At 47.5% G+C, this 22,668-nt stretch overlaps 1 protein-coding gene across 1 annotated transcript in view; it reads left to right on the forward strand.

The window, feature by feature from the left end:
* The window catches only part of ELAC2 (elaC ribonuclease Z 2), a 32,295-nt gene extending 14,497 nt beyond the window's left edge, over positions 1 to 17,798 (forward strand). Inside the window, exons 12-24 of the mRNA XM_034790015.1 lie at positions 991 to 1,089; positions 1,314 to 1,452; positions 1,536 to 1,621; positions 5,929 to 6,047; positions 6,998 to 7,094; positions 7,639 to 7,777; positions 8,942 to 8,980; positions 9,170 to 9,279; positions 13,471 to 13,570; positions 13,656 to 13,776; positions 14,486 to 14,564; positions 15,488 to 15,632; positions 17,037 to 17,798. Coding sequence (XP_034645906.1) covers positions 991 to 1,089; positions 1,314 to 1,452; positions 1,536 to 1,621; positions 5,929 to 6,047; positions 6,998 to 7,094; positions 7,639 to 7,777; positions 8,942 to 8,980; positions 9,170 to 9,279; positions 13,471 to 13,570; positions 13,656 to 13,776; positions 14,486 to 14,564; positions 15,488 to 15,632; positions 17,037 to 17,291 — 1,528 coding nt within the window. The 3' untranslated portion in view covers positions 17,292 to 17,798. The remainder of the gene's footprint in view (positions 1 to 990; positions 1,090 to 1,313; positions 1,453 to 1,535; positions 1,622 to 5,928; positions 6,048 to 6,997; positions 7,095 to 7,638; positions 7,778 to 8,941; positions 8,981 to 9,169; positions 9,280 to 13,470; positions 13,571 to 13,655; positions 13,777 to 14,485; positions 14,565 to 15,487; positions 15,633 to 17,036) is intronic.
* Positions 17,799 to 22,668: the final 4,870 nt, after the last annotated feature.

Genomic DNA, 22,668 nt, shown 5'->3' on the forward strand with positions numbered 1-22,668 from the left:
GAAGATTGTTAGATAGTATCAAAAACCTTACTAAAGTAAAGATGTACAACATCTACTGGTTAACCTCTTCCCCCTCCCCTCCCCCCAAAAAAAAAAAAAAAAGCTACAAGGCTTGTTACCTGTTGAAGAAAACTATCAGGTTGGTTTAACACAATTTGTTCTTAACAAATCCATGCTGACTATTACTTATCACCTTATTATCTTCTACTTTGCAAATTGATTATTCCGTTCTTTCCAGTTATCGAAGTTAGTCTGACTGGTCTGTAATTCCTTGGGTTGTCCTGTCACACTTATTTTTTCTATTTTTTTTTAAATAGATTGGCACTATAGTTACTCTTTCCCTGTCCTGCGGAACCTCACACATCTTCCATGACTTTTCAGAAATAATCGCTAATGGCTCAGATATCTCCTCAGTCAGCTCCTTGAGTATTCTAGGATGTATTTCATCAAGCCCTGGTGACTTGAAGATCTCCAACTTGTCTAGGTCACTTTTAACTTGTTCTTTCCTTATCCTAAATGATACCTCTTATCCTGCCTCCATTTTTACTGGCATTCACGATGTTAGATGTCCAATTGCTACTAAACTTTTTGGTGAAAACTGAGACACAGTTGTTTAGGACTTCTGCCATTTCCACATTTTCTGTTGTTGTCTTTTCCACACTCACTGAGTAATGGGCCTACCCTGTCCTTGGCCTCCCTCTTGCTTGTGAGGCATTGTCCCTCGTATAGATGGAAGCAGTGGGATCAGAGGCCCAAGGCCACTGTGGATCTTGGCGAGTGTGGAGTAGAACCCAGAACTCCTTGACTCTCAGATCTGAGCTTTACCCTCTCTGCTAGGCTTCCTGGCGGAAATTGTTTATGCTCTAAGGTGTCCTTGGTAGTAAATAGATTCTGGAGAGCAGCCTTGTTTGTCATCTTAGGTAAGGATGTGAGATCTCTGTAATAGGAGCCAAGCTTGTTGTTATCTTTGATCTTAAATGTCTATTCTAGGTACCAAGAAGGGAAGGCTGAGGGTCATGTGGCCTTGGTTATTCACATCACCCCAGAGTCAGTGCTTCGAGACAGCCGGTACAAACAGTGGCTGGAAAGGTACATGGTTTTTATTTAATTACGTTGACTTAAAATAACCTTGAAGGAAGCATAACCCACAAACTCAGTGATCCCAGACTGGCTAATAACAGCCGTGGGTCAGGGCATATATTGGTTCAGAGAGCAGTGGTTAGTTAACGGCATCAGGTGCCCGGCAGTGGATTGGAGCTGAAGTAGTCTTGTATCTGGACATGTATCTTACTATTCCTTCTTTCTTTCTCCAGGTTTGGACCCACAACTGAACACTTGATACTTAATGAAAAGGCAAACACTGTGCACTGTCTCCGCAGCCACAAGATTCAAACCCAGCTGAACCTCATTCACTCAGAAATCTTCCCACTGCTAACCAGCTACCAGAGTCGGGTAAGAGGCTGCGCCTGGCTGCAGGTGTCTGCAGAGGCGAGCTTGTGCACGCTTACATGTTGCTCCTTCTGTCTCCTCTCCAGGAAGAAGAGGCCACTTTCAGCGTTCCTGTTGTGCGGGGAGAGTGTCTCCTGAGATACCAGCTGAGACCCAAACTGCAGTGGCAGAGGTTGGTACCCTCGGTTATATATAAACTGAAGAGAGATCTGGCCTCCTGCCTTGGGGGGCACCTGCATGGGTGCAGAAGTCATTTTAAAAGATCAGACGATGAGCTGAGATTAAGGAGCATTCAGCATCTAAATAGTGGTGGTGCAGCAAAGGTGGCTTGAAGTCACCTTTGCACTCTGATTCTGGGCCAGTCTGTGCAGGACCAGAACCCTGGAGAAACTATGAACAGCTAGTTGTGGGGGGGAGTGGGGGGGGTGTTTGGATGTGGAGGGGGGGTTGCATTGTGGGGTCCCCAAAGAAATCCAAGGGCCCCATTTTGTTGAATGCTGCACAAATCTCTACTAAGACTCTGTGCTCCAGAGCACTTAGACTCTACATTTGACTGGACCTGTAGGTGTAATGTACAAGTGGATGCCTAAATGTATGTCTTCCGTCATAGAGATTTCATAGTTTTTAAGGCAAGAAGGAATCATTAGATCTAATCCAATGGTTCTCAGTGTTTCCAGACTACTGTACCTCTTTCACGAGTCTGATTTGTCTTGCATAGCCCATGGCTCACCTCACTTTAAAAACAACTTGCTTACAACATCAGACATAAAAATAGAAAAGTGTCAGAGCACACTTACTGAAATTGCTGACTTTTTTATTTTTACCATATAATTATAAAATAAGCCAACTGGAATAGAAATATCTCACTTACATTTCAGTGTATAGAGCAAGATAAACAAGTTATTGTCTGTATGAAATTTTAGTTTGTACTGACTTAGCTAGTGCTTTTTATGTAGCCTGTTGTAAAACTAGACAAATACCTTGATGAGTTGATTATACGCCCAGAAGACCTCTGCGTGCCCTCGGGGATATGCATACCCCTGGTTGAGAACCACTGATCTAGTCCGACCTGTATATCACAGGCCATTACATTACACTCTGTTACCCCTGTATCAAATCCCATGGCTTGTGTTAGACTAAGCATTTGTCCTCCAGATACTAAACGGTGGTGTGCCCCAGGCTGAGAACAGGAGAGACCTAGGGGGTACCAATGCCCAAGACCCCTGCAATGGCAAGGAACTGATTACACTGCTCTACAGCCAAAATGCTTCTGAAATAAATGTAGTCAAACTTTACTAATTCTGGGTCACTGAGAATGAAAATGATGCTTAGAATTGTTGATTGGCTCTAGTTTTCAAGATAGGCTATTGGGTCAGTATATATGACCCTTGACTTGGGAATGGCGGAGGATAAGTGAGTTATAAAGAGAGGGGATCTCAATTTAAACCAGAAATGACTAAAATACATCTTTGACTGGATCTATGACTAAATCTATGACTGGGTTTGGACAGTACTTGCTTTTTAGGCAAAACAATGAATGATGCAATCTGAAGCTGGTATTGCGTCATACATGATATGAATTGCATCATGTTATTTCTAGAAGTCATGGATGATGCAATCATAACGAAGCTTACATCACTCTGCTGAATAAATTGCCCTGTATCAGCTCTAGGAATCATACAGTGTCGTGCTCTCCTATTTGTCAGTGTTTGATTTTTGCAAAGGGACACATTTCTGTTTAGCCAAAGTGAGCAGAGATGCCTTGTACTTGTGTGAACAGTGCAGATAACTTCTGCTATGTTTGGGGTGAAGTGACTTTTGCATCACAAAAGCGCAGTATAACCACTATGGTTAAGAGAGCCTTTATTTTGGCTGCAAATTGGAGATCAGGACAAGAGGTGGGCCCCACACATACGCTGCAACACTTGTGCAACAAATCTTTGCCAGTGGTTGAACAGGAAAAGGAAATGTATGCCTTTTGCAGTGCCAATGATTTGGAGAGAGCCAACAGATCATACCAGCAATTGTTACTTCTGCATGGTGCCTCCAGTTGGGAAAGGTGTGTCAAAGAAGAAAAAGTGGACTGTGCATTATCCAAACATTCCATCAGCTATACGCCCAGTACCCCACGGAGAAGGACTGCTGGTTCCTGATGCACCAGAATCATTCTCACTTGAGTCAGACGAAGAGGATGAAACTTCTGGTCCTGAACCATCAATGTCACAGGTCCCACATTTCTCCCATCCTTCTCCTCTGAACCACACCTCATAACAAAAGGTGAACTGAATGACCTTGTCAGGGATTTGGAACTACCCAAGAGTAAGGCAGAGCAGTTGGGCTCCAGACTACAGCAGTGGAATCTTCTGGCAGGTGATGTTAGGGATTCCATGTTCCGTGATCGTCAAAAGGATCTTGTCACATTCTTCTTCATGGAAGGTGATGTTGTAGCCTGCAACAACATCGATGGTGTGATGGCAGCCCTCAACATCGTTCACGATCCAGATGAGTGGAGACTGTTCATTGATTCATCGAAGACGAGTCTTAAAGCTGTTTTACTGCACAATGGCAATGTTTTGCCATCAATTCCAGTTGGTCATGCAGGCCATATGAAGGAAACCTATGACAACATGAAACAACTTTTGAGGTGCATTAACTATGACCAACATCAGTGGCAGCTCTGTGGCGATTTGAAGTTTGTTGCTCTCTTGCTTGGTCTGCAGACTGGATACACAAAGTACTGCTGTTTTCTCTGCGAATGGGATAGTTGTGCAAGAGATTCCCACTACATCAAGAAAGATCAGCCACTCCGACAGTCATTGGAGCCTGGAAGGAAAAGTGTTCAGCATCCACCACTTGTTGAATCAAGGAAGATTTTGTTACCACCCTTACACATCAAGCTGGGTCTGATGAAGAACTTTGTCAAGGCCATTGACAAAACACAAGCAGCTTTCAAGTACCTCTGTAGAAAATTTCCAAGGTTAAGTGAAGCTAAGATAAAGGAAGATGTCTTTGTGGGTCGAGATGATGCATTTGACCATGCATTGCATGGCAAGGAAAAGGCGGCATGGAAAGCCTTCTAGTTAGTGGCAATAAATTTTCTCGGAAAGAACAAGGCAGACAACTACAGGTTGTTGGTGGAAAACCTCCTCAAGGCATACAAAAGCCTTGGTTGCAACATGTCACTAAAGATACATTTTTTGCACTCTCATCTAGATTTTTTTTCCCACCGAACTGCGGAGCAGTGAGCGACGAGCACGGCGAGCGATTTCACCAGGACATTGCAACAATGGAGAAACGCTATCAGGGCAAATGGAGCCCATCAATGCTTGCAGACTATTGCTGGACAGTGACGAGATGCTCCATTTAATGAATACAAGAGAAGCCAAGAAGCGCCGAGTAGACACTGAATAGGACTAAACTATGTACATAGTTTTTTGCCTTTTGTTTCATAATAAATTTTATTTATATAACCCTTTTGCTGATTTTTAAAGTGTTACATAAACAGGACAGGTGAAATATTATGTAAAGCAACCATAAACACATGAAAAGACCTCGGTTTACAATTTGATTAAAACTCTATCTACACAATATACATAAACATAAAATGTAAAAACTTAAATATCTTAGAAACAGTAGCCAATCAGTTGTTTTAATTGTCATATTTGAATTCAGCACTTCAAAATACATAATAAATAGCACATTTTGTCTCTGAAGCAGACGACTTCTCAAAAATTGTAGACCAGTGTTAGGGGAGACATGCCCAGATGATCCCAGCAGGTGAGAGATTTCCCATGCTGCAGAAGGGAAAACACACACTGTTGTACCTGCTAGTCTGATGGGGGAAGGGGGGACAGAATTCCTTCCAAACCCCACATCGTTACGACCCTGAGTGTGAGCAAGACCCGCCAGCCAGCCATCTAAGAAAGGTCTGTGTACCACTGGTCCTCCCTGTCCAGTGTCCTGTCTCCAGCTGTGCCTGATGGCTTCAGAGGAAGAGGGAAGTCTCAAATTCAGTTGTGAGGAAGGGGAATGAATTCTGTTTAAACATTTAGGCTTCACTCTACCGGTGCGTGATAACAGTCCTGAAATCTTGTCAGGATATTCCTGACCATGCAAGAAGATTGGCTCTGAAACTGGTATGCTGCCCCTGAGCTGTGCAGGACTCACTGGGACCCAGTGCACTATGTAGCCCTTAAATCCTGAGGTCATGCAATGATTCCCTCTTGCTGGAGTTAGTTACCCATTTCCAAGAGCCCATGCGCCTCCTGCAGTCTGCTGGCAATCCTGGATATGAGGAGTTTTACTACCCTCTGGTGGATGGTAGTTTTAAAGCAGGCACATCTGGGGACTGTTAAGGAAACTTTCATACTAGGCTAGTATCTAAGCAGTAATCTGACACTTTGCCCCATAAATTAAACTCTTCAGCTGCCCCCTCCCTCCCCAGCCACATCCTGATCTGTGGCCTGTGGATCCTTTCAGGGATGTGGTTGCTGTCTGCAATTCCAGTGAATTTGTGGCTGAAGCCCTGGAGCTCCCTGGCTTCCAGGACCGTGTGAAGGAATGCAGAGAGAGCCTGCAGGCTGGGCCGGTCAGGTCAGGTGAGGAGAGTGTGCAGGGTGCTTTGAAGTAGCAGAAAGGTCTGGCTTGACCGGGGAGGTGGGTTGAGTTGTTGGATAGAAACAAACTGGGGACTTGTGTTCTAAGGGGATGCTGTCCAGGCGAAATATTCCCATCACCCTGCATGCTAATGAACTTGGCGTATTGTTAGGGTCGTTTTGAATGCCCTGCAGAGCATGGGATGGGCTCATTCCCACTTGTTCATTGTCATTCAACATGGCACAAGCCAGTTTGCATTCTTAGCTCTTGAGGGTGCTGGGTTTGGGGTTCCAGCACTGCAAGGGAGGCGGGGGTGTTAATCACCAACAAAACCCCAGCATTGCATTCTACTGCAGTGCTCTGCTCAACACTGGTTGCTTTGGGTTTTTAAAATTGTGATCCCAAACGGTCAGTGTTCCTCTAACATGCTGCCCACGTGGTGGAGTATAGGAAGAGCAGCATCTAGTCCACAGCTGGCTCCTTCTGGAGCCCAGATCTGGTCATCTGGCTATGCACTGGTGCCACTGTGTGTGACACGGGGCAGAGAATCAACATTTAAATCATGACAACAGGAAAAGCCAGTACAGCTTGTCTGCAATCCTATCGTGAGGGCCATGTCCCTTCTCATTGGATGGCAGTGTATGTCCGTCACTACCAAGCCCAGTCCTGACTCGCCTGCCTCCATTCTAGGTGGACATGCAGCAAGGTGTCCGGCTATCATTTTAGAAGATTTTGTCCCTTTTTTCCCATCCCCACTCCATTAGCATTGATGCTGTGGTGAGCTTGGAGGCTAGGGGTCAAGACCCAGTTGGACGAGCTGACTAGCCTGAGGCAGGATCTGGAGATCTTATGCTTAAATATTTAACATCTAACCTGGCTGGGAGCTGATCATACCACAATGCAGCAGGCTCTTGCTAGCATTAATGCAAAGCATGTTACATATTTTCTCTAGGTAAAACTGAGAATTACCCAGAAATCGTTTTCCTAGGAACAGGCTCTGCAATTCCAATGAAAATCCGGAACGTCAGCTCCACACTGATAAATAGCAGGTAAATGCTAGCACTCTGTACTTTTCCCTTCCAGTACATGTGGAATCGCCAGGGGCGGGAAGAGGTCTGTCATGTGGATGGCTATACAGATGTGCCAGCATACTGAATGTGTGCCTCACTTGGAGTTCATGGACCTATTAACCCTGCAGATGCTGAAGGGATTGGGGATGGGTCTGGGAATGTTGAACCTTGGTCACTAGTCCAAACGTACTCAAGATTCTCATTGTAGAAAGGCAAAGTGCTTCCCACAGGTGGTCTTGTGACTGCCTTCACAGGGCCTGTTAGGACCACCACTCTGCTTGACATCAGGTGTCCCCATTCCTGTCTGCATCAGGTCAGAGAACAATAGCTGAAGCTGCTATGGAGACTGAACTCTCAAAGTTGGCCCCTCCAGGTCCTTTCTACGGAGAGACAGCACTAGAGGCAGAAATGGTGTTTGCTGCCTTTCCAGATCACACCCTGAGCTGGCGTGGTGGGCAGCATTCATTTGTTGTCATCCATTCTGGTTACTGCCAGCAATACACCCACTCTTTCCTCTCTCCAGCTCTACCCAGGCGCTGCTCCTGGACTGTGGGGAGGGAACGTTTGGCCAGCTCTGTCGCCACTATGGGGACCAGGTGGACAAAATCCTGTGCAACATAGCCGCTGTGTTTGTCTCTCACATCCATGCTGATCATCACACAGTGAGTATCGCTGGGGGAGGACAGAGTTAGAGAAGGCAAGTTCCCAGCTGATTGTGGGTTGTATCCACTTCAGCGGTGGCTCTTGTCACAGAAAGTTCTGTTGTGTGCTGCTCATTTTCTCCTGTGAATGTTTCACTCCTGCTTGACTCTGTAACCATTCCAGTGTCTCCATCAAATGTCCTGCCCTGCTCTGCTCCATGCAATTTTGTTGTTCCTGTTTTTAGATGTTCCTGGAATTAATATTGGTTGTAGCCTCCCAGCTGTATCTCATAAGCTGTTCTGCCCACTGTGGAATTTCCCAAGCCTTGCTGAATTCTGCTCTGCTACTAATCTTGTCTCTTCCTAGCACTGGTCCCTGCAAGTCTGGGTTCCAGCATGTTGCTGGGGCTGGGTGAATAAACTTGGAGTTTTGCAGTACCTGTTTCTGGGGGTTCTTGAGCTCCTAGGGGTATAAATTCAGCACTCTTCACTGCTTGGAATATGCTTTCACAAGAAGCTTCGGCAAACTAGCAGGCTCCCTGTTCATGCTGGCTTGATCCAGGCAGGCTGCGTTTCATGCCCCGATAGCTTGCACTTTACAGAAGGGCTTCCCTTTCGCCAAGGCTTGTGGGGAAAGGGACAGCTGCATCCTTGGCAGAATCTGGGTAAGGTCTTATATCAAGTACTTTAGTAGTTTGTCACTAGCTCTTCAGAACCAGCAGGTGTTGGATCTGAGCGTTCTCTGCTGCTCGCTAACACCACCATGGCACAGAACTCAGAAAGGAGGTTAGGGTCTTCTCCTTCCTGGCTGACATTGCCTCAACTGCAGTGTTTCTCCTCCCCATGCCCTCTCACCCCCACCCCACCCCCAGCCTTTATAAGGGTTGTAGCTTTCAGACATGAGGTTTTAGGACACAGATTTACGAGGGGTTGGGCTACAGGATTGCCTTCTCACTGCTCTGGAGGGCAAAGGCCATCTGGGCAGAGGCAGCATCGGTGGGGAGGCCTAGGAGCAGTGCTTCAGTTTACATGTAACCTTTCTCTGGTTTGTCCCTCAAGAGGTGCCCCACACTTCACTGAGCTGGTGGAGTGGCTGTGAAATCAGCTCTTAGTGCCGCCCTGCTTCACTGATGTGGTTTTATTACACAGTAACTGACAACAAGTCTTCCATATTCTCTCTTCTAGGGCTTGTTGAACATTCTGCTGGAGAGACAGCGAGCATTCGTAAGTACCACAGCTATTTCACTGCCATTTAAACCTTGGAGCCAAGTTCACCACTGGTGCCAGTGAATGTGGTTCCACTGACACCATTGGAGCAACACCTGCCTCTCCCTTGACACAAGGCAGGACTCAGTCTATTTCTGAAGCAATTTCCCCAGTACTGACTCTTCCTTGCCTGTTCTGCTCTTTCAGGCATCCCTTGGTCAGCCATCGAGCCCGCTGCTGCTGATAGCACCCACGCAGATCATGTCATGGCTAAACAAGTTCCACGACAACTGCCAAGAGATTCTTGGTCATGTCAAGTGAGTGCCTCCCTGGCTAGTCGCGGGTAGTTGAATTAGTGGGAAATACTCTCGCTGTGCCCTTGTCATTCATGGGCCAGGACAAACCACTGCCTTGCTCATGCTGCAGTGCAGTATGCTGTACAGGCCCTGTCTGCTGTATTTCAGTTGATCTCTGCAATTGATGAGCACTTGAATGCAGCTGGTCAGAGAATCTTAGCAGCAAAATGTCACCTCGCTACAAAAACTAACCAGCCAAAAGGGCTGATCTCAAATACCCACTTCAGACACTGCTTTCTTGCTCCTTCCTCCCCTGGAGCCTGAGCGCACAGGTGGGGTTTGCAGCATGCACTGATGGGGCTGGAGTATAGCTTCAAATCACAGGCCTTGTGGCAGGCTGGTAGAGTACTTGGAGTTGCTGGTTTCTCCTTCATCTTCCCTGGGGACTCGGTGTGTAGGGTCCAGTGATTGTATTCCAAGGGCACGTGCCTGGGACCCAGGTATTAGCAGTGGCCGCTAATGACTGCAGCAGCTGGGGGCAGGAGAGCGCCGACCTTGCCCCATAGGGTGATGTTTGTTCCCCAGCCCCTCAGTGCCAGCTCTCTGTCTCCAGCCCTGAGGCCAGGGATCCCAAGGCCGAAGGGAGAGATGTTCTTGCTGCTGGACTAGGCATCCCATCCCTGACACTTTGGGTACATGTAAGCTGCAGTTGGGGAGCACGCTCCCCAGCCCACAGGAAAACACAAACTAACTCTCATCCAGCTAATACGCTAAAATTAGCATTGTGGTCACAGTGGCTCGGGCTAGCCACCCATGTACACACCTAGGATCGTGGACCGGATTGTGCTCGGGTGGCTCATCCTTACAGCCACACTGCTATTTTTAGAGCCTGTAATGGCAGACACTGCGTTTTATTTAGTAAAACTTTTTGCAATCTAATCCAGATTGAATCTCCCTTCAATCAAACTGCAGCCATATTGGTGTATGTTACCTTTCTGCTGTATGACTCCGAATCGGAGGTTTTCAAACCATGGGGTGGGCCCTCCTAGGGGAGCACAGAGGAGCATTTGGGGAGCAAGTAGTAATGCCAGGGGGCGGTCTTCAAAATTTTTGAGCTGTCCCCCAAGTCAGACGGGCTGGATAGCTCACCCCAGAGGGGTGAAGGTGACACTCAGTTCCTGAGCCCTGCCACACTGTGTTGCTGCTCCCCCCGAACATTTCTCCACACCTCCCCCAAGGGGGGGGTGCCCCACAGTTTGAAAACCTCTAGAAGCCCTTGTTAAATGGAAGGCAGAAATCTGGGAGGGGGCACATGACCCTGTGTCCCCCCTCTCCCCCCACTGCTTCTGCCCATCTCAGATTGGGGTATGTGGTAGACTACCTTATTTGGAAAGGGTTATGCAGCCCAAAACACTTGAAAACCATTGCCCTAGTAGAATTGGTTAGCAGACCACTAGCAGGTCTGAGCTGCATTGTGTAATATATATCAGACTTACTAACTATCCCTTCACCAGCCCAGGCCAGTAACAAGCATCAAGACCTCCCCGAAACTCCAGGGGCTCTGCCCAGTCCTTGGCAGAGCTGCTATGGATTTAACCTCGCAGATGTGCTCTTTAGTTACACTAAACACAACTTCAGAAAACGATTCACAACACTGTGTGGAGACGGACTGCTCTGTGTGGGCTTTTCAGACTGCCAACGTTGGCCTACCCCCGCTCTTGTCAAAGGGTATGGCCAAATTCCCATTCGCTTCAGTAGCGGCATGGTCAGCCCAATGCTGAGCACTTGGAAAAGCTCCTGCTTGTTTGTAGGAGGCGTGAATGCTGAGGCCTTATGTTAAAGGATCACTTTAGGTTTTGCAGTTGCATATCAGTAGCTAGACTTGACCTTTTGACAGCCAGGTTCCTTCTGTGTTACACTGTGGGCTTGGACACTGCGTGTCTGGAGTTACAGGGCCATGTGACCCAACCGGGGGTGGGGGGAAGAGAAGCAGTCCAGCACCGTATGGCTTTAGAAGTTGCTGAGGTCTGCTCAGAATAGGCTCCTTCTAGGCCTGTGCTCTCTTTGGTATTGTTCAGACATGGAGTTTCTGCCATTAGTGTTGCTGCGCTTGGACTAGAGCACTAATAGCTCAGAATGTCAGGCAGTAACTTCTCAAACCAGGGGGCTTTGCAGGCAGTTCCACTAATGCAGCGGAGGATGCTCTGATTTGTCCCCAGTGCATGTTTCCATATGTTGTAGTTTGAAAAGGGCGGATGTGGCTTGACATTGCTGAATTGTACTAGCCATTTATGCGATGATGCAAAACTTGCATGGCACTCCAGCAACCCAGCAAGATCTTGAGCAGAGAGAAAACAAACAGGCATGAAGCAACAGCCCAGGCAAGAGAGTGGGAGAACAAGGGACCAAGGATTCCTGGAGGGGAAATTTAATTTGAAGAGGGTACTTGGTTGGATGAGTCTTCCCTGCTTATGGAGGAAGGGTGGGGGAGGAGAGAATGAGAGGAGAGCTGTGCCTAAGGTCACGGAGGGAGGATGTTCTCATGGACAAGGCACCTGCCCTAGGACTCAGGGCAGGGTTTGGTGAGGATGAACAATCTGAAGTTGGGGAAAAATAGAATCATAGAATATCAGGGTTGGAAGGGACCTCAGGAGGTCATCTAGTCCAACCCCCTGCTCAAAGCAGGACCAATTCCCAACTAAATCATCCCAGTCAGGGCTTTGTCAAGCTGGGCCTTCAAAATCTCCAAGGAAGGAGACTCCACCACCTCCCTAGGTAACGCATTCCAGTGCTTCACCACCCTCCTAGTGAAACAGTGTTTCCTAATATCCAACCTGGACCTCCCCCACTGCAACTTGAGACTGTTGCTCCTTGTTCTGTCATCTGCCACCACTGAGAACAGCCGAGCTCCATCCTCTTTGGAACCCCCCTTCAGGTAGTTGAAGGCTGCTATCAAATCCCTCCTCATTCTTCTCTTCTGGAGACTAAACAATCCCAGTTCTCTCAGCCTCTCCTCATAAGTCATGTGCTCCAGACCCCTAATCATTTTTGTTGCCCTCCGCTGGACTCTTTCCAATTTTTCCACATCCTTCTTGTAGTGTGGGCCCAAAACTGGACACAGTATTCTAGATGAGGCCTCACCAATGTCGAATAAAGGGGAACGATCACGTTCCTTGATCTGCTGGCAATGCCCCTACTTATACAGCCCAAAATGCCGTTAGCCGCCTTGGCAACAAGAGCACACTGTTGACTCATATCCAGCTTCTCGTCCACTGTGACCCCTAGGTCCTTTTCTGCAGAACTGCTACCTAGCCATTCGGTCCCTAGTCTGTAGCAATGCATGGGATTCTTCCATCCTAAGTGCAGGACTCTGCACTTGTCCTTGTTGAACCTCATCAGGTGTGGGTGTTTGTTTTTTTTTTTTTTTTTTTTTTTTTTTTTTCCCAATCCTCTAATTTGTCTAGGTCCCTCTGTATCTGATCCCTACCCTCCAGCGTATCTACCACGCCTCCTAGTTTAGTGTCATCTGCAAACTTGCTGAGAGTGCAGTCCACACCATCCTCCAGATCATTAATAAAGATATTAAACAAAACCGGCCCCTGGACCGACCCTTGGGGCACTCCGCTTGAAACCGGCTGCCAACTAGACATGGAGCCATTGATCACTACCCGTTGAGCCCAACGATCTAGCCAGCTTTCTATCCACCTTACAGTCCATTCATCCAGCCCATACTTCTTTAACTTGGCGGCAAGAATACTGTGGGAGACCGTATCAAAAGCTTTGCTAAAGTCAAGGAATAACACATCCACTGCTTTCCCCTCATCCACAGAGCCAGTTATCTCTTCATAGAAGGAAATTAGGTTAGTCAGGCACGACTTCCCCTTGGTGAATCCATGCTGACTGTTCCTGATCACTTTCCTCTCCAAGTGCTTCAGAATTGATTCCTTGAGGACCTGTTCCATGATTTTTCCAGGGACTGAGGTGAGACTGACTGGCCTGTAGTTCCCCGGATCCTCCTTCCCTTTTTTAAAGATGGGCACTACAAAAATAAAACGTGAACGCCCCAGCACAGACCTAGTGGACCTGTCCTGGGGAAATCTCGCTGTACTACAATAGGCTGCTGTTTCCCAAATGGAACGTGCTGCTCTGCTGACATGAACGGTTTTCAGTGTAGCCTTAACTTCCTAAACGTCTCCCCTTTTTCCTCTGCAGTATGATTCCTGCCAGGTTTCTGGTGGAAGGGGCGAAAGTCATTGGACCAAAAGCCGAAGCTCTCATTGACCCACTGCTGGAGAAGTATGACTTTGCGGAGGTAAGCTGGCTGGCGGCCAGGAGAAGGCAGCGAGAAGAGTGTAGGTGGATAACCTATGGTGGATAACGCTTGTGGTTCTGTTCAGTTCCAGACATGCGAGGTCCGGCACTGTAAAAATGCCTTTGCTTGTTCGATGAAACACACATCTGGCTGGAAAATCGTCTATTCTGGTGACACGATGCCCTGCGAGGCCTTGGTCCGAATGGGTGAGTTGAAAATGCACTCTGGCTGAAAACGCATTGTAATCACTTTGCCAACAGCCGTTAGCCTGTTTCACTCACTAAACAGATGTCGATTAAACCCTCCCTAATCTGCTCTTGCAGGTGTTGGGTGTCTCATCTCAAAATGCTGCAGGGAGGCGGTCTTGGGCTCTGTAGTAGAGACTATGCTAATCTGAGCACAGAACAGCTCTGTATGTTAACTTGTGTGCTACCTCTGAGCTGAGGGATGAAAACATTAACTAACCCTAGCTACACTGGTCAGGTGGGACAAGCATTGGCAGGGCCGGCTCCAGGCACCAGCTTGTCAAGCAGGTGCTTGGGACGGCCGCTCTGGAGAGGGGCGGCATGTTCAGGTATTCGGTGGCAATTCGGCGGACAGTCCCTCACTCTGCCTGGGAGCGAAGGACCTCCCGTCGAATTGCTGCTGCAGACCGCGATTGCGATCGTGGCTTTTTTTTGTGGTTTGGCTGCTTGGGGCGGCCAAAACCCTGGAGCTGGCCCTGAGCGTTGGGATGCATTATCTTTGCCTTTCTTTCTGGGTTCACTGCTGGAAGTATTTTGGGGCGGGCGGGGGAGGAGAGTAGAGAAGCACACTTGTCCCCTAATAAACATAGTACATGTCTACTTGATAAATCTTCCCCCCAACGTGGTATGTTCCACCACAAGTACAGAATGAGTATATGGTCTTATGCAGGAAAAGATGCTACACTGTTGATCCATGAAGCAACGTTCGAGGATGGCATGGAAGAAGAGGCAGTAGAGAAGACGCATAGGTAGGGTATTTCTGAGGAAACTGGTTCTGTCTTCCTAGGAGTGAGATACAGAACTGGGCTTGGCCCTCAGAGCTGGTGATGAAAGAGGTTTCTGCTGCCCAGGATGTCCTGGGTGCACACATCTCCAGGCTCTGGAGGATCCCAGTTAGCGTTTGATCTCTTATTGATGGTGAATGAACTGGTTCTGTAACCTGGACACGGGGCATCCCCTCAGGATAGGGAGTGGTTACTGTACAGCTGGCTAGCTGGAGAAATGTGCTCTGCTAGAGGGGCCCTTAGCTGGTTACCCATTGGCATTGGGATGAGGACTTGGATCATTTGGCACCCCTCTCACTCTTGAATTCACTTTAGGACCTATCTGAGCTGCGTCTCTCAGGACTGGTATGTGCCTTCTGAATACCCAATTCAAAGGGGGTGAGAATGGGAGCACTATGCCCTACATGGGTGCAGAGAAGACCCAAGTGCAGCATCTTGGGTAAGGGGGAGGGATGTGGGTGTGGTTAAGGTACCTGGGATGGGGGAACGGGGGAGGATGGGAACAACAAGCTGGCACCTCCAGGGACAAGCATTCAAGTAAACCCCATGCTCCCAGAATTCTTCTAAAAAATGGTGAACATCCAGCTCACTGCAGCCTTGCTTGCCCCCTCCTCATTGCTGGAGGGGCAAGTGTGACTCGCTCGCTGTATGCCACATCTGCTGATGGGCAAGCTGTCTTCATGCACTGGCTGATTCAAATAAGAGCAATTCAAGCTCTCGTGCACTTGAGCTCCAGCTGACACATTTTGCCTGTGTTGGGTAAAGGCTGGGGCTTTAGCACTTGGTAACGCTGCCTCCAGGTCCCCTCATGGAGAGGGCTGTGCTGTCTGGCCTCACCGTGCAGTCACCAGAGTTCCACTAACCATTCAGTCTTGTTCCCCTTGCAGCACAACGTCCCAGGCGATTGGGGTTGGGATGAAGATGAATGCAGAATTCATCATGCTCAATCACTTCAGCCAGCGGTACGCCAAGATCCCACTCTTCAGTGCAGATTTCTCTGACAAGGTTGGAATCGCATTTGATCACATGAGGGTAAGTTGGGAACTTAGAGCCAAGCTCTTAAGGGACCTGGGCTGTACTGAAAATCAGGCTTTTTTGCAGATCTGTTGCTGAACCCAGAATAGTAGGCTTTCAGTGAGCTTCCCGGGCACAATGGGTTCCACTGGCAGCGCTTTGTTGGGTACAGGGAATCTCTGCCAGAAGTGGACTGTTTGCTCAGCAGCTGGAGGTGAAGTCTTCAGTTGCCACAATCAATATGCTTGGGTAAACTTGCCAGCTGGGGAGGTGTCCAGAGGTAGCTCTTCTGAAGAAGGCTAGTTTTGCAGCGATTGTCCTTTCCTGGCATTGCTGCAAACATAGGGGAGTTCACATCTGCAGTGTTCACTGGCTGCCAGCTTTGTGCCCAGGAGCCTGCCTTGCCTGGTTCCACTGGTGTAGAGGCCAAGAGGATGAGTGTGAAAGGAGATGGCTTTTCTGTGCCACTTGCCCAGTAAGAACTGAAAAGCCACTTGTCCAGAGGGAACCTTGTGGGGCAGTGTTAGAGCAGCCGCTCCCAGGCAACGCTGGAACCCTCCCTCTGTGTGAGCGAGGTGCATGCATTGTCAGGACTAACAGACGGATGGGCAAACACGTCTAGTATCCGAATTCCCTGTGGCACTAACTTAATCCTCTGCAGGCTGGGGATTAGAGCCCTCCGGTCTCCAATAGCATAGCAAGGTGCCCCAACACTGACTTCTGAGAGAGCAGTGCCCCTTCCTCCTGCCCACCCTTCCAGTGCTTTCTGCTGCCACTGCAGCACTTACATAGCAATTACCACATCTAAATGGGGAAAGTTGTCTCCCAGAAAGATGCCTTTGTATGCATTGGCCCTCTCTAAATCGGTGTTCTAGATATGCTCCCCTGTGTGCGATCCAGGGGGATTGCCTGTCTGTGGGCCACTGTCCTCTCCAAAGTGCCCCGGCGTGTCAAAGCATTATTGCTATCTTAGGTATAATCGGTGCACTGAGTGCCATCATCCTCCCCTTCCCCTCACCTCATTGCATTCTTTCTGGGTGTGTCTTTACATGGCAAAAGGCTACTAAACATGAACTTGTTGCACTTATTGAACTGAACAAATACTAGCCGAAGGATTGGTGCCATTAACTCTTATATTGTGTGTTCCCTGCTTTATGCTAAGAAGAGATCTTTTTACACAATGCCTTCTCTGGGGATTCTGAGATAAATAAAAAAGGAAACACCCACTGCCCCTGTATTGCGATCTGGACCCCACTGGGCTGGGTGCTGGACAGACATAATGAGTGTCCCTGGTCTAAAGAGTTTGAGGTGTAAATGGACAAGACAAAGGGTGGAAGGGGAAACAAAGGCACAGAGCAAAATGCTATTCCTCTGCTGTGTCCCCTTCCTGTGAATGTCAATCTGAAACTAATTGCTTTTCAGGTATGTTTTGGGGACTTTGTGACCATCCCTAAGCTGATCCAGCCCCTGAAGGCTCTGTTTGCTGATGAGATCGTGGAAATGGAGGAGCGGAAGGAGAAGCGGGAGCTGCGCCTGTTGAAAGAGGCTATTATAGCTTCAGAGAAGCTGGCGGACAGCGAGAACAAGGCTAGCAAGTCGATCCCGGCCTCAAAGAAACGGGAACATGCAGAGAACCATCACGAAGGGCAGAGCAAGAAACTTAAAACAGCAAACTGAGCCAAGTGTGTGAAAGAAAGTGGCTCTGAGCAGCTTTGGGGAGTGTGGAGTGCTGCATACCCCCCCCCAAGTGAGGGCATGGGGTGCCAGTGGTGATGGGCTGGCGATGCCTGCAACTGCTACATGGGCAGGGTTCCCCCTTGTGCTGATGTTACCAAGTATACAGTAAGAAGTGACAAGGTCTCTGCCCCGTGTCAGCACATGCAATTCATGTTTCTGGCTGGTGCTACCAGCCATCTGTCAACTTCCAGCTGCCTTTCTTCCCTCAAGTGTTTTTATTTATTTTTTTGGTTTTAGACTGGAAGCTGTTGTGTGTAACAGCGGTTGTGATGACAGGAAGTCACTGAAGGTGAGGTCCACAAAACCCCCATGGGGCTGTGGAATTTCCCAGAGTACATTAGGAAAGCCCTTGCTTCAATTGTGGGAATGTAACAATGTAAATAAGGGTCTGATCTCAAATGATAAGATGAGGTAATTCCACAATAAAATGGGACCCTATTTACCGTTTATTTTGGAGCTCGAGCTTCACTGGGCTTGAGCACAGGAATCTCGAGTAATTTTGCAGTGTTCATCTTTATTACTATGGCTTTCTCAATTTGATTCTACGAGTTCTGCTAGCGAGCAGATCCTTGCAGATGTGATCTCTTCATAGTGCTGATGTGAACAAAAACTGGGAATAGCGGAGTATGACCCTGATCCTAAATTGCTGTCATAGCCCTGCTGGAAAGACCAGAATCTCTCACGTTCTTGAGCTATGGGTAGGGATTCATGCCCCCTCTAGCATTACTCAGTATCACTTGAGTTCAGGGAAAATAATCTTCCTCTGCCACACAATCAGCTCATTTTGTTAGTATAAATAAGGAGCTGATACCAAGTTGGATGCATCTCCTCTAGTGCTCCAAGGGGTAGAGACTGAAGTGCTAAATAGGACAGAATTGCTGGAAAGCTTTTTTCAATCAGAGGGCCACATGGCTGGTTAGACAGCAAAAGACTGAGTCCCATCCAGCTGATCAAGTACTGGATAAGGGGAAAGGGAAGGTTCACAAGTGAACTAACATAACCGAAGGTGTGCTGCTGAGAGAACAGCACTCCTCTGCTAACCAGTGGAACAATTTACCAAGGGCCATGAAGGATTTTCCATTACTGACAACTTTTAAATCAAGAGTGGATCTTTTTAAAAAAAGAGATTCTTTAGTTCAAAGGGAATTATTCCAGGGGGGGTTCTGTGACTTGTGCTCTATGGGAGGTCAGACTAGATGATCACAGTGGCTCCTTCTGACCTTGGATCTCTGAATCAGATGTGTCAAACTAGTTCTGTTCCTTGCTCAGCTCAGCTGTGTGGTTACTACAACAGTTGCAAGTGCATTTATGGGGAGACCCTGCTTAACTGTCTGGCTTAATCAGAAGTTTTTTTTCTTGTACCGAAAGCTAATTTTAAGCAACTAATCCTACATGAAAGGTTTGCTCAAGAAATAGTGGTAGCAAAGCTTTAAGAATGTTAAATCTTCAGAGTGAAAATTGAGACAAATTGGCTAAATAACAAATCATTTGTGGTTTAGTAGGGCTGTAACATCTACAGAGGGAAGCTATACTGACAAGTACAATTCAATACTGCAAAAAGTCAGGAGGCTTTGAGACCCTGTGCCACTTAGAGCCATCTTTTGTTCATTGCTCTGAATTCTGATAACCTAATCCCTGTTATCATTTATTTATCTCCTAAGAGGGCAACCCTATGTAGTGTAAAATAGCTGCTGTTTAACAAGGCACAGTGACAATACACTAGTAAGAAGTCTCTCAGAACTTTTTAGGTAAAGCTATTACTAAAATGCAGGCAAAGAAGTACTTGGAAAATCTGAACCTGTTCAATGCAGCAACCCTCCAGATGAGGGTAGGAATTGTTTCACAAGTCTATAGAGCCATTGCCAACAAGTCATGAATAAATGGAGGGAGTGAATAAGAATAGAAAAAAACCCATGTGCTGTACTAGTCTTCCACACTGAGGCAACAGCAATCCTGGCTCTTTACTGATGCTAATTACTTAGTGAATTAATGGAAAAGTTACTCAGTACCCTGTGAGAAGCTGTGCAGGGGTGGGTAGGGCCAAAGATACTTACAGTATTGTCATTCTAATTGCAAAGTTAGAGGCATGTCTTGTGGGGCAGAGGTGAATTGCTGTGGCTAGAGCTTGGCCAGGGCCGCAGAGCTAACTGCTACCCTCACCCAGATACAAAAGTAAGTGATGTGCCGTGGAACATTTTCTCCCTGCTACTACACCTGTCACTTCTGCTCCACTGCCCAACACACAGCAGCCCAGCTGTGTGTTGGGCAGTGGAGCAGAAGTGACAGGTGTAGAAGCACAGCTGGCTTCTGTCCATGCTGACCACATAAAGAAACCCGCTGCCTTCCTTTCCCCGTGCTTAGCACTGCTCTGCAGCAATGGCTGGCACAATCTAGGCTCCTCTCACTAGGCTGGGAAGCCCTGTGTCCTTCCCAGCCAGGGGCTGCATGTCCCAGAGCTGCCCTCTGGCTCTAGGAGTCTTACAGGAAATGGGGCTTTGTGCTGGTTTTGGAAGACCCAGCAACATGCCCCACAACGAGCTGCTGGCTGAGGTGGTACCACTGCCCTAGGCGGAGTGAGCATGTGCACAGTAGGGACCAGCTCCAGCGGACAGCATTACATAAGAGCCAAGACCAAAGGTCCATCTAGCCCACTATCTTGTCTGCCACCAGTGACCCATGCCAGGTTACCCTGGAGGGAATTAACAGAACAGGTAATCAAGTGATCCATCCTCTGTTGTCCACTCCCAGTTTCTGGCCACCAGAGGTTAGGGACACCATCCCTGCCCATCCATTGATGGACCTATCCTCCAAGAACTTCTCGTTCTTTTTTTAAACCTAGGTATGCTTTTGGCCTTCACAACATCCCCTGGCAAAGAGTTTCACAAGTTAACTGTGCGTTGTGTGGAAAAAAAAACACTTCCTTTTGTTTTAAATATGCAGACTATTTCATGGGGTGAGCCCTAGTTCTTGTGTTATGAGAAGGAGTAAATAACACTTCCTTAAAGTCCGTTTTATTAATCTCCCCTAATACAGAAGCTGTTTCATGCCACTAAACATTTTTGTTGCCATTTTCTGTACCTTTTCCAGTTCCAATATCGTGTTACTCCCTCTAGTGGAGGGAGTATCTGCGGGGGCCAGTCCCACCCACACCTACAGCGTCAGATCCAGGGCAGTTGTAGGGTGACAATCTTGGCCCCTTAATGGCCCAGGTTTTCACCCTGAGACTCTCGGCCATGTGGTGAGTAGTATGTCTACAGCCAGTTTAGCTGTACTGATCCCAGCATGATTTGTAGTACCATAGTGCTAGGTGCTGTACAAACACACCAAAACAGTTCTTGCTGCCAAAGAGTTTACAGTCTCTAAGACAAGGGGGGAGCACAAGGAGACAAGGGTGAGCAGTGTGAAGGGCAGTGGTCTCAGCATATCAGCAGCCTGACTTGTCAAGCTTCTATAGGCCTGGAGAATTTGAAGGAGTGGAATAGTTAGGCCTGGTCTACACTTCCAACTTAGAGCTAGTTACACACTGAGGGCTGTTTTGAAAATGTCATGCCCAAGAATTCTTTCATTAACCTAGCTACTGCATCTGAGGGATTAATTATAGGGACAGAAAAAACCCTTTCTGTTGATGTAGGAACCGTCTGCCCTATGGCGCTATAGCTGTTCCGCATAGTGTATGCATACTCTTAGTTTTGCAGATATTTACGGGGAGCTTTCCCAAGCTTGTGGGGCAGTGTGAGAGAAAGCACCAAGGGGCTTATTTTAAAAAATAACAAGGGGGTGATCAGAAGCGGAATTAGACATCTTGATAGTGAATGAGATGATAGGGTGGGGATATGCCATGAAGACCATAAGCAGGTGGCTACTGGTCTAGACTTGGGGCTGGCTTCTGCCTTCTGCTCACCCAAGCCTGCAAAGCACAATGCCTCTTGCGACACTCACACAGTCTGCAGGTCTGTCACATATTCCCCCACAACCAGCAAACTATCTGATGCTGATTGCCTTGAGAGAGACTTGCCCCACATAGCGCCTGGTAGAAGGGGCGCTTGGCTACTGGCAGAGACAAGAGCCCCTTGGTTGTAATCCTTGCTCTTCATGTTTCCGTGTCTTTCATGCTCACAGCCCTTTCGGGGAGAGAATAGCTATAATTCTCCTGCTTCACAGCTAAGTGGGGGATGGGAGAATGTATGAGCTCAAAGCAGAGACTAGAATGCAGCTCTGTAATGTGACTGCCTCAAGGCTCACTTTCTTTACCACATTGTCTTTTGGAAAGATTGGACTCAATCTTGTGAAACCCACCACAAATCTCTGTCCTGGATCTGAAGGTGGGTGGGGGTGTGTGTGTGTGTGTGTGAGAGAGAGATAAATATACACAAACACTGGGCTTGTTCATTTTCACCTCCCTGTCTGTGGCCCCAAGGAGCCCAGAACCACCCTCCTTGCACTAACCATGGTGGCCTCTGGGAGGAGGAAGATCAGCCTGGGGTAGATAGATGCATGCTAGCTCATATTGACAGTGGCCAGTGCCAGGAGCCCCTGAGGGAATGAACAGCACAGGTAATCATCAAGTGATCCATCCTGTTGCCCATTCTCAGCTTCTGGCAAACAGGCTAGGGATACCATCCCTGCCCATTCTGGCTAATAGCCATTGATGGATCTATCCTCCATGAATTCATCTAGTTCTTTTTTGAACCCTGTTATACTCTTAGACTTCACAACATCCTCTGACAAGGAGTTCCACAGGTTGACTTTGTGTAATGTGAAAAACATACTTCCTTTTGTTTGTTTTAAACCTGCTGCCTATTAATTTCATTTGTTAACCCCTAGTTCTTGGGTTATGAGGAGTAAATAACACTTCCTTATTTACGTTCTCTGCACCAGTCATGATTTTATAGACCTCCATCATATCCCCCTTAGTCATTTCTTTTCCAAGCTGAAAAGTCCTAGTTTTATTAATCTCTCCTCATATAGCAGCCATTCTATACCCCTAATAATTTTTAGTGCCCTTTTCTGAACCTTTTCCAATTCTAAAACATCTTTTTTGAGATGGGGAGACCACATCTGCACGCAGTATTCAAGATGTGGGCGTACTATGGATTTATATAGAGGCAGCAAGATATTTTTTGTCTTATTATCTATCCCTTAATGATTCCCAACATTCTGTTTGCTTTTTTGACTGCCGCTGCACATTGAGTGGATGTTTTCAGAGAGCTATCCACAATGACTCCAAGATCTGTCTCTTGAGTGGTAACAGCTAATTTAGACCCCATCATTTTATATGAATAGTTGGGATTATGTTTTCCAATGTGCATTATTTTGC

This window comes from Trachemys scripta, chromosome 14 (genome assembly GCF_013100865.1).
Source record: "Trachemys scripta elegans isolate TJP31775 chromosome 14, CAS_Tse_1.0, whole genome shotgun sequence".
Lineage (NCBI taxonomy): Eukaryota > Metazoa > Chordata > Testudines > Emydidae > Trachemys > Trachemys scripta.